The sequence below is a fragment of the Dendropsophus ebraccatus genome, chromosome 8 (assembly GCF_027789765.1).
Source record: "Dendropsophus ebraccatus isolate aDenEbr1 chromosome 8, aDenEbr1.pat, whole genome shotgun sequence".
NCBI classification, from domain to species: Eukaryota; Metazoa; Chordata; class Amphibia; order Anura; family Hylidae; genus Dendropsophus; species Dendropsophus ebraccatus.
Genome location: NC_091461.1, coordinates 70,071,905 through 70,083,956, shown reverse-complemented (window position 1 = coordinate 70,083,956; position 12,052 = coordinate 70,071,905). Strand labels below are relative to the sequence as shown.

At 43.2% G+C, this 12,052-nt stretch overlaps 1 protein-coding gene across 1 annotated transcript in view; it reads left to right on the top strand.

Annotated features, from left to right (window-relative positions):
* The window catches only part of LOC138798644 (protein NDNF-like), a 34,159-nt gene that overhangs the window by 1,827 nt on the left and 20,280 nt on the right, over nt 1-12,052 (top strand). Inside the window, exon 2 of the mRNA XM_069979186.1 lies at nt 9,498-9,681. Coding sequence (XP_069835287.1) covers nt 9,498-9,681 — 184 coding nt within the window. The remainder of the gene's footprint in view (nt 1-9,497; nt 9,682-12,052) is intronic.

Genomic DNA, 12,052 nt, shown 5'->3' with positions numbered 1-12,052 from the left:
CTCTCAAGGTGAGCAAATAACCAGTGTTCACACACTACAAAACAAAACACAGAAACAGAATGCAAGAAAATCAGCACCTTCTCGGCCGCACAGCATGAGCAGAGGGACGCATGACGCTCCGCAAAGATACCATCCTGACAGTACCCCCCCTTTTATGAGGGGCCTCAGGACCCTCACCAGACGAACCAGACCTGGGAGGAAACGGACCTCTTACAATACATGTCTCAACATCGCTAGAGATCTCATCGTCCGTCTCCCATTCATCAGAATCAGACTCCAAGTGATGGACAACTGGTCTCCTGACAGATCTCCCATAACCGCTCAAATCGGTACCAGACACAGAGACAATTTCAGCATTACATGAAGACACAGATATGGCACAATCTCCAGGATATACAGAGCCAATTTCCACCTTACACAAATCAGCAGACTTGGTATCCTCGGCGGGACACACACTAACTACACCCACCTGGGCGCCCAGATGACCCTCCTGGTAGTCACCTGGACGCTGATGATCTGGCTTCGGGGGACGCTTGGCACAAAAGCTGATGTAGTGTCCACTTTCGCCACAATAAAAACAGAGTCCATTCCTTCTTCTGAGTTCCTTACGGGCCAGAGATCTTTTAATTTTGCCCAGTTCTGGAGGTTCCTCCATGGTGACCAGAGGACGAGACATAGTATGCAGAGGTTTGGAGGGGACAGAAGAAGGAACATTAACAACACAGGGGTGGTCATGGCATGGTCTATTTTTATTATGATCCCTTAGCGTGCGATTGATAAAAATCGCCAGGGAAATGGCCTCTTCAAAGGAGCTAGGGGTGGGGTGACTAACCCAAGCTTCTTTAAATGTCAGATATGTGTTCAGGTCCCCTGCACACTTGTCAGGCTCCTTGAGCGTGACCACTGGGGTGGCAGGAGTGGTAGCTGGTAGCTGCTGGGCTAATAACTGGACCTGCTTTGCCAGCTCAGAAACTAGGGTAGCAAGACCCTCAAAGCGGGCAGATAACTCCTGTGCTGAGTCCATTACTGGCCACAGGTAAGGAGTTAAAAAAATATAGTAAGGCCGGATATTCTGTTAGGAACCGGACAGCAGGACAAGACAAACAGTGAGCCCTAAGCTCAGCCCCGCCCACTGTCCTCTACCTATTTGCCACAATCCGCCCTAAGATGGCGGCGAGCAACTGGGCGGCAGTCCCTGCGCTGGCTAGGTGGGACACAAGGACAAGACAGACAAAACACAATAACGAATGGTCAACAGTCCGGGTCACAACAAACGGGCAGCAAAAGTACAAAATCACAATCCAAAGGCAAAGTCAATATACAGGCAGTATGGTCAGGGGCAGGCAGCAAACAAGAATGGTCAGAAAGGCAAAGCAGGGTCAGAATCAACAGAGCAAGAATAGAAACACAGAACCAGGCAGAGACAAGCTCAATATCCCGCCCAGATATCCCAGACTGAGGTAGTTATATAGGAGGCCAGGGTTCTGATCCAGAACATAATTGGACCATCCCCCTGAACTCCAAGCACAGACAGCTGAGAACAAAACAGATCCACTGGCAGGAAGACCTGTCAGTCACAGCAGAACCAAAACACAGATTAACCCTGACATGGCCAGACAGAACTCAGCAGGTAAAGTCGGGTGTGTCTCTCAAGGTGAGCAAATAACCAGTGTTCACACACTACAAAACAAAACACAGAAACAGAATGCAAGAAAATCAGCACCTTCTCGGCCGCACAGCATGAGCAGAGGGACGCATGACGCTCCGCAAAGATACCATCCTGACACATGGTTCAGCTGAGCCATTCCTTCATGTGTTCTCAGTGAACTGAGAAGAGGGAAGCTGCTGCCAGACACCTCTGGTGAATGATAGGTTTGGACAGCTAAAATCCAACATGTCGGATCCTTCCGTTCCCGGATATCATCTGTCATGAAAGAGTCAGGAGGTCTCTATACATATTAGTCAATCATCCAGCATGGCAGAAGCCAGCGCATTCAACCAAAATTTCACCAATGTGTATGCTCACCTATAAGATGGTGATATACTTTCAATACCTGCTAGCTAGAGATGAGTAAACCGGGTTCGGGTTCAACTCGATCCGAACCCGAACGTTCGGTATTTGATTAGCTGGGGCTGCTGAACTTGGATAAAGCTCTAAGGTTGTCTGGAAAACATGGATACAGCTAATGACTATATCCATGTTTTCCACATAGCCTTAGGGCTTTATCCAACTTCAGCAGCCACCGCTAATCAAATGCCGAAAGTTCAGGTTCGGATCAACTCGAGCATGCTCCAGGTTCGCTCATCTCTACTGCTAGCTGAAGAGCTTGTTCAGTCAGCCTTAAATCTTCATGAGACCCCAATATACATGCACACTCAGTTCTGCTGAGGAACACATGTCCTTGATGGAAAGAAACTATCTGTTAGATTATTTCTCTGTAGAAAAAAAATAAAAAAAAATTTCTTGGATATATGCTGAGCAAAGATTGGCCAAACATCTGATACATATTAGATGGTCAACTATTCTAAGGCAATAATATTATTTATTTATAAAGAGCCAACATATTCCGCAGCACTTTACAGTTTTGAGGTTATGTACGTAGACAAAACCAGACATTACAAACATATACATTCCTGCTAAAATCATCAGGTTAGGCCAAACTAGAGATATTCCTATCTGGTAAATATGGTTTCCTGGCAACCTCAGGCCTGCTTGCGGCTGCCAGAGGTGGTCTTAATCCTAAAAAGTTGCACCCAAGTTGCTATAATGAGAGTTGCACAGAAGGTACAGCCAGGGGTGGTTGGGAAGCTGCAAACAGCATAAGTGTGAGTATTACGCAATTTTACCTTAATGGGAGTTTAGCAAACAGCGTAGCCCAATAAGCTGTATTGTTTTACGCAACTCCTGAATCTACATTAACAGCAGGGCTATACCTTTTGTGAAACTCCCATCATAGTTAATTAGAGGTACGCAACATTTCAGCTTTCCGACCACCTCTGGTAGCCGGAAGCAGCACAGTGGAACCAGGAAGCCAGTGTGCAGGAGATGCCGGGGCCCGCACCTTCACCATGATGCGTGAATGACATCATTTCATTGCACGCTGCCTGTAGGAGAAGACTTGCAATTTCCAGCATAGACTGCAAGAGGCTGATGTGGACTGGGCATCACTGGAGCACTGACACAGACTAGGGGCATTTTAATGGGGGTCCTCAGGGGGGCAGGGTTGTTCAACTAATATACTAGGTGTTTCCAGGGGGAGGGAGGTTAATTAGAATACTAGGGGCATCCTGAAGGGGGGAGGGGTTAACGACAATAATAGTGGCATCCTGGAGGGGAGGGTTTAACTACAATACTAGGGGCATCCTGGAGGGGGAGGGATTATTTAAAATGCTAGACAATAGAGAGGTTAAAGGGATTGTCCGAGGTCAGTCTTTTTTAATATATTGCTGCTGGTGCATTTAAAACAATAAACACGTTATTCTTACCTGTCGGCACTCCCTTGGTGTCCTCCTTTTGTGTCGGCAGTGTCCCCGGCTGACTACAGAGCCTCCACTTCCGAGGCAAACTCATCTCGGGAGTGATAGCCCGCTCAGTCAATCACTGACTGTGACGGTACAGTTGTTTTATATGTACCAGCAGCAATACATTTCAAAAGGTTGACCGCCAGTCAACCCCTTTAAATACAATACTAAATACTTAGACATAATAAAACATTTTTTTGTAAGATATTTTCAAGCTATACATATCTCATAAACCAAAGCCGCTTATAATTAAACAGATATACTTTCAGTTTCTAGTTGTTTCTTTCGCACGCCATCTTGGCTAGCTGCAAAGGGTCATGTACAGTCCTGGATCCGCTGGGTAATTATAATCCTGTTTATTTATGAAACTTGTACTCTACTTGTAATCTACAGTCATGATTAGTGTATAAATAGGAAACGCCTTCACTATATCAATACTCCTGATGAAGTACCCAGAGGGTGGTGATACGCGTGGAGCCTGATCCAGGGAGCACTGCATCATGATTACCAGAGTGATTTGATATCTAAGTTTCTTTGTGCAATTTATTGTATATGTTTATGGTTTTGGTTGTACACTTTCTAGGCCTTAGCCCATTAGTATGGTTTGCATTTTACTGTTTATACTAGTTGCTTATCACCTCAGTGATTACATATTAGTATCATTAAGCTATTGTTTGGTTCGAGTATCCCTGGCAATATCTTACATTTTTAGGCTATGTTCACACAACGTATCAGACCGGCCGTTCCGTGACCCCGGCCGGGGCATCAGCGCGCGCCCGTATCAGAGCTTCCCATAGCGCACAGTAAAGCAAGCGGCCGGAGCCGCTCGCTTCACTGTGTGAACTGACAGGTCTTTCTGCGTCCGGAATTCACTGAATTCTGGCTGCAGAAAACTGACATGTTAGTTATTTGCGGCCCCGTATGGGATCCCGGCTGGAGCGTATACGATGTGTATACGCTCCGGCCGGGATCCCATATCAGATAAGGTTATGTTGCGCTCCGCAAAAAGTACAGCAGTTGTTGCCGATGGCAACAACGGCCGTACTTTTACATAGTGTGAACATAGCCTTAATATAGTAAGCATGTTATTGTCTTGATTTTCATGTGTTGTTGTATTAGGTATTTGTTTATACCAGCTCCATGTAGGATTACAAAGGTTTATTTATACAGTGGTCCTTGATTTTTGATACCCAATATGGGCTTTTAAATACTTTTAATCATGTTGCTATATCTGTTGTGTTTCAATAAAGAATTTGCTTTTGATTATATATTGTACTGAAGCGATTGATTTATTCATGTAAGGTGCCTTCTATTAGTGCCTTTCTTGTCTCTTCAGTGCTATAAATGACATGTGATGAGTTGAAGATTTTGTTTTGGTCCAGATCTACTACAACCGTCCAATTTATTGACATTGCAAGCTGAGACAGACAGATGTCAAATGTACCAAATTTTTCTCAGTGTATTAAACTGATTGACTTATCTAATGCATCAGAAGACTGTCTAGTTTAAGATTAGACCAACTATTACTTATACATGAGCCAGAATTAGTAACTGAATATGGCACAATTTTCGGTGCACTTAAAGCTACACCACTTTTTACAGAGACCACACCCTTTTAAACCAAGACCATTTTATTACCCATCAGGAAAATGTCAACAAAAGTGTTAAATACATACATGTAGTAAATGAAGCAGAAATCATATAAGTTGTTCTTTGAGCAATTGCACCAAAATTGTGCTGAAATCCTGGCACATTTGCTAGTAAATCTAGGCCTATGTTTCTACATACTGTAGCATAATTATTACCCTGCAGCCCTGTTCTATCCAGCCACAAATGTCTTCGGCAGAAGTGTGTGACTACACTTAAAGCAGAGCTCATGGTGCCCTGACCAAGCAGTCTTATTCAGCAATGCTGAGAGAAGCAATTTTAGAACATAAAAAATGGAGGAAAGGTAAATTAGGATTAAAAAAAGACACCTGTATTTAGGCTGTGAATAGTGCCAAGGAGATGGAGCCTATAAATCCCTATGAGTGCATACAGATTGTAGTAAGGCATAGCAGTGCTAGGGCCCAGGGAACAATAGGCCCCGCCACCTTGACACTATTTACAGCCTGAATAAAGATATTTAGTCTGAATAAAGAATTTATTAAGCCCAACCTATAACTCTACTGTGCTGATCCAGACAAAAGCAGAAAAAAACCTTCTAATGCAGATAATTCGACCTTGCACCTCCTGTAATCTATTACCAATAACTTGTAATATATTTTTCAAGGAAGACATCCTGACCCTTCTTAAACCTTTTCAATAAATCAATCATGTGGTGAAGAGTTCCATTCTGTGGTCTCACTACTCGTACAGTAGAAAATCCCCATCTGTGATAATAGTGTCCCTGCATTGTCCATTTTTAAGGATCTGTCTTAATACTGTAATCCACCCATTTCATTTAGCCATATTTTATAAATACACAGGATAGTCTACATAAAACTGCACAAGCCAGTGCCTGTATGTCCATAGATATGAAGTGCATAAATGTATTATGTGTCTAAAGAAGGGATCAGGTTCAAAGGGAAAATGTAGAGAATGTTGGGGGTATATATAGGAAGTGTGAAATGACTGCCTATAGAGATCTGGTACAACACCAGCAAAGTCTTGGAGATGGGAGTGGGAGGTTTGGCTCATGGAGTATGTAAAGGCCCTATTACACAAAGCGATTGTCAGCCATATTCAAACGATATCGACCATTACTGCAGATAATCGCTTAGTGTAATAGAAGATAAAGATCAGCCGACATGCACAATGTTGGCTGATCGTTGTCTTTCTTAAATAGTTTTCAGAATATGGAGCCTTGGTAGGGAGCCCCATTAGATGTAGGGTGGTGTGGCACTGTGAAAGCTTTGAGGGTATGTTAGGATTGATAAGTTTAAATTGTTTTCTAGAGTGAATAGAGAACCATACGTGGGCGCAGGATAGAAAGTTGTACTTCAAAAACATAACTGACAATAGTAAACAACGCTACTGGGAGAGAAAACAGACCCGGACAGATGGAAAAGTTGGCCAGAGACTAATGAAAGACAACAGAGCGTAAACAGGAACATGTGTACTGGAAACATTGTGACAATAGACTGTAAATTACATTGACCTAGGTCTTATTAACCTTTTCTAACAGAGCTCCTGTGAAAAATTGGATTGGAAACATTGTAGTCAGGCTAACAATTACTTCTTATCCAAGAAAGGTCACATGTCCACGTGTAGGAAAGGACATTCTAAATGAAAAGCCAAGAAGGATGAGAACTGTAAAACAAATACTCTGTAAGACATGTGTGCAGACATTCTACGTACACACGATGAATATAGAAGAGTTAAATTAAATCCTTTCACACACTATTCATGATGGGGATGCTATGTGCATACAGATCTCCATTTACCTCACTGTCAGACATGACCCAAATAGACTCATAGTAAGGACGCTAAAATGCAGTGTATATAGAGAGATAGAATTACTGTTCTTATGGCTAAAGGCACAGGCATAAAGAACCTGTATGCCTGCTTATTTCTAAGGTGATCAACTATAAGGTATTGTATTTTCTGCCTATTTTTGATACTCTCTTATATATTTTGCCAGGATAACTGAGCACCATGCAACAAGAAAAACACATTCAACTGCTTCATTTCAATACAACTGTGTACTAAATCTGTATAGCAAGTGGTATATGTTTTTTTTTTCTTCTTTTTTTATAATAGCCATAGCAGACCTACGTATAGTAATATAGTTGCACACATCTCACCATGTGCTTGGGGCATGGAGATGTACAACTCAATGCTGGAGCATTGCAAAAACAACTGTATGTTGTCTGGGGCATTTCATACACAAGTATAATTAAAGGGATGCTTTGGACATTCACATGTTTTATATATACAGTGGGGAAAAAAAGTATTTAGTCAGTCACCAATAGTGCAAGTTCTCCCACTTAAAAAGATGAGAGGCGTCTGTAATTTACATCATAGGTAGACCTCAACTATGAGAGACAAAATGAGAAAACAAATCCCGAAAATCACATTGTCTGATTTTGTAAGAATTTATTTACAAATTATAGGGGAAAATAAGTATTTGGTCACCTAAAAACAATCAAGATTTCTGGCTCTCACAGACCTGTAACTTCTTTTTTAAGAGTCTCCTCTTTTCTCCACTCATTACCTGTAGTAATGGCACCTGTTTAAACTTGTTATCAGTATAAAAAGACACCTGTGCACACCCTCAAACAGTCAGACTCCAAACTCCACTATGGTGAAGACCAAAGAGCTGTCAAAGGACACCAGAAACAAAATTGTAGCCCTGCACCAGGCTGGGAAGACTGAATCTGCAATAGGGAACCAGCTTGGAGTGAAGAAATCAACTGTGGGAGCAATAATTAGAAAATGGAGGACATACAAGACCACTGATAATCTCGCTCGATCTGGGGCTCCACGCAAAATATCACCCCGTGGGGTCAAAATGATCACAAGAACAGTGAGCAAAAATCCCAGAACCACGCGGGGGGACCTAGTGTATGAACTGCAGAGAGCTGGGACCAATGTAACAAAGCCTACCATCAGTAACACACTACACCGCCAGGGACTCAGATCCTGCAGTACCAGACGTGTCCCACTGCTTAAGCCAGTACATGTCCGGGCCCGTCTGAAGTTTGTTAGAGAGCATTTGGATGATCCAGAAGAGTATTGGGAATGTCCTATGGTCTGATGAAACCAAAGTGGAACTGTTTGGTAGAAACACAACTTGTCGTGTTTGGAGGAAAAAGAATACTGAGTTGCATCCATCAAACACCATACCTACTGTAAAGCATGGGGGTGGAAACATCATGCTTTGGGGCTGTTTCTCTGCAAAGGGTCCGGTACGACTGATCCGGGTACACGAAAGAATGAATGGGGCCATGTATCGTGAGATTTTGAGTGCAAACCTCCTTCCATCAGCAAGGGCATTGAAGATGAAACGTGGCTGGGTCTTTCAACATGACAATGATCCAAAGCACACCGCCAGGGCAATGAAGGAGTGGCTTCGTAAGAAGCATTTTAAGGTCCTGGAGTGGCCTAGCCAGTCTCCAGATCTCAACCCTATAGAAAACCTTTGGAGGGAGTTAAAAGTCCGTGTTGCCAAGCGACAGCCCCAAAACATCACTGCTCTAGAGGAGATCTGCATGGAGGAATGGGCCAACATACCAACAACAGTGTGTGCCAACCTTGTGAAAACTTACAGAAAATGTTTGACCTCTGTCATTGCCAACAAAGGATATATAACAAAGTATTGAGATGAAATTTTGTTACTGACCAAATACTTATTTTCCACCATAATTTGCAAATAAATTCTTACAAAATCAGACAATGTGATTTTCTGGATTTGTTTTCTCATTTTGTCTCCCTTAATTGAGGTCTACATATGGTGTCAATTACAGGCCTCTCATCTTTTTAAGTGGTGGAACTTGCACTATTGGTGACTGACTAAATACTTTTTTTCCCCACTGTATATTGCTGGGGTTGCAGAGAAAATAATACAAGTCATACTTATGTAACATGAAACTGCCACTAAATTCAATGTCATTTTGGTGTATATACTGTACATAGCATATTCCACAAATAACAACAGCACAGGTAGTAGAGAGAGATTGGGGAGTGCACGTCTCAAAAAACCAGGCCAAGGTCTGTAGATAATCCAAATATGCAAAGTAAACAGCACATCCAATAGAAACGTAAGTTTTAATATCAAACCAGGTGCGCAACGTTTCGGCTATCTTCACTGCTTGAAAAAGGCTAGACAAAAAGTTGCCCACCTGGTGTGATATTAAAAGTTACATTTCTTTTGGATGTGCTGTCTACTTTGAATATCTGTACATAACATATATAGCATATATTCACATGAAGAGAAAGATAATTTGATTACAAGAAGTCTTTAATAATTTGATCACATGTGACATTTCCCATAGGTAAAGAAACAAACAAGCTTCTCTGGGGCGTTCACCTCGCTGTTCTTCTGGCTGGATGCATGGCTCATTCCAACCTTCCACTGTCTGATGATTATAAGAAGATTTATTTCAACCCGTATCAGTCGCTTATTCTACCAGATGGCAGAGAAACCACAATCTACCTGTTGAAGGATATCACGAAAAGGTAAGAGGACATTATCCTTGTGTTCAGCTAAGCTATCATTTTCCATGCACAGTTTCAGGAAAGATTTGGCCAAATTTTGCTTTGAAAGGGAATGAAATAAAAGCATATACAAGTTTGTTGACATGTCCTATAGTGGTCTACTTTATTGTAGCTTTAATTACACAGAAAAATTACCACACAAACGCAAAGGGTTATGAGATGAACTGACTTTAAAGTGTCACTGTCGTGAAATTTTTTTTTGCAGAAATCAATAGTCGAGGCGATTTTAAGAAACTTTGTAATTGGGTTTATTATCCGAAAAATGCATTTTATCATGAAAAAGCAGTTTGAAGCTCTCCCCCCTGTCTTCATTGTTCTCCTATGGAGAGAGCTAAAGAAAAGACCAAAACAGGACAACAAAGAGTTAATCTACAAATCCCTCACGGGATATCTCCTGTGACAGTCACCAGTGACCTGTCTGAGCTCGGATTACAGCTGTCACCCAGCTCCGTGCCTGTAATCCTCTGTTATCTGCTTTCTGCTGCCGGCTAACTCCCTCCTTCCTCCTCCTCCCCCCTCCCCTCTCCCTAGAACAGACAGCGTACGACTCCTGCAACAAGTCACAATTTTCAGATTTTTCAGAGTGGATGAAAAAGAGGAAGGAGGGGGGGACCTGGGAAAAGGCTTTTTACATGCAGATAATGCCAGATTTGGCTAATAAACCCAATTACAAAGTTTCTTAAAATCGCCTGGACTATTGATTTCTGCAAAAAAAAAAAAAAAAAAATACGACAGTGACTCTGCTCCTAGCTGCACCTGTACAAGATTTGCAGGTAGATTTGGTTGAGTAGTGCAAAGCAAGTTGCAAAAATTAGACCTTAGTAGTAGAGATTGCTCAGCATTTGAATACCGGTGGCTGACAAAGTTGGATGCAGCCCTATGGAGTCTGGAAAAACATGGATACTACCCATGGCTTAATTCATATTTTCCAGGACTCCCTAGGGATGTAAGAAATTTAAAGGCGTTGGCCACTTTATAGTAAAATAGTTCAGTGTACAGTATTAATAAGTGTACTCACTGTATATACTGACAGCAGCTCCCTGTGTACCTCATAGAGCTAATAACAAACTCCCCTCCTCCAGGCTGGGCTCCCTGCTCTGTTTTGTTTCTGTCCATAAAATGGCTGACATGGAGGAGCATGTGACCACCACTGAGCTTGTATATGTCTATGGAGGACACAGGGGACAGGACATAGTCACATGCTCCTCCATGTCACCTGTTTTATGGACAGAAACAAAATAGAGCAGGGCAGTGCAGCCCGAAGATGGAGAGTCTGATTTTAGCTCTATGAGGTACACAGGGAGCTGCTGTCAGTACATACAGTGAGCACAGTTACTAATACTGTACACTGACCTATTTTACTATAAAGTGGCCAATGTAACGCCTGGAGTAGTGGATCCACTGGACCGTCACTAGCGATGGCACTGACCTCACCAGGGAGCGGAGTCTAAGGGGCCGCTGGTTTTCACCAGAGCCTGCCGCAAGGCGGGATGGACTTGCTGCGGCAGGCGACCCCCAGGTCGCTACCCCTGGCTTGGTTGCTAGTGACGGCAGGCGAGGCGTGGCAGGAGCAGTAGGCAGAAGATAGTGCAGGCAGAGGTCTGTAGGCGTAACCGCAGGTGACAGGCTGAACACAGGAGCGATAGTGTGACAGAGGAGCAGGAACCAGGAACAAGGACTAGGGACCAGGTAGCGGACAGGAATCAGGAACAACAGGGAGCTGGGCCAAACGCTATGGGAAGCATGTAGAGGCTCCAACACCTGTTGTGGGGCAGGGCTGGAATTTATAGGAAGTGATTAGTGCAACTTCCAATTAGGGGCGGACTGGCCCTTAAAATCTGAGACAGCCGGAGTGCGCGCGCCCTAGGAGGCGGGGACGCGCGCGCCGGCCGGCACAGTGGGTGACAGGAGCGGGGCGAGGATTCAGAGGTCAGAAGTTCAGTGTAGGTCTGGGAGCTTGGTTAGATTAGATTGCACGATGATATGCTGTCAGGGCTGCTTTTTCTCCTCTCTGTGCTCACTCACCCCCATCGACGCCTCCATAGACCATAATGGACACAGAAAAGCTGGTTCTTTTGAAGTGAGGGGTGGATGCTGCAAAACAGCTTTTATGACTACAGAAGGAAACTTCTTTTGCATAATAAAACTAATTACAGAGTTTCTTAAAATCATTTGTACTTGGTACTGCCAGGAGTTGTCTGGCAGTCTGCCTTTTCTTTATATATTGCTGCTGGTGCATATAAAACAATAAACATATAAAACAACAAACAATACCCATCTACCCTCCTTCGGTGTCCTCTTCTGGTGTCGCCAGTGTCCTTTGCTGACTGCA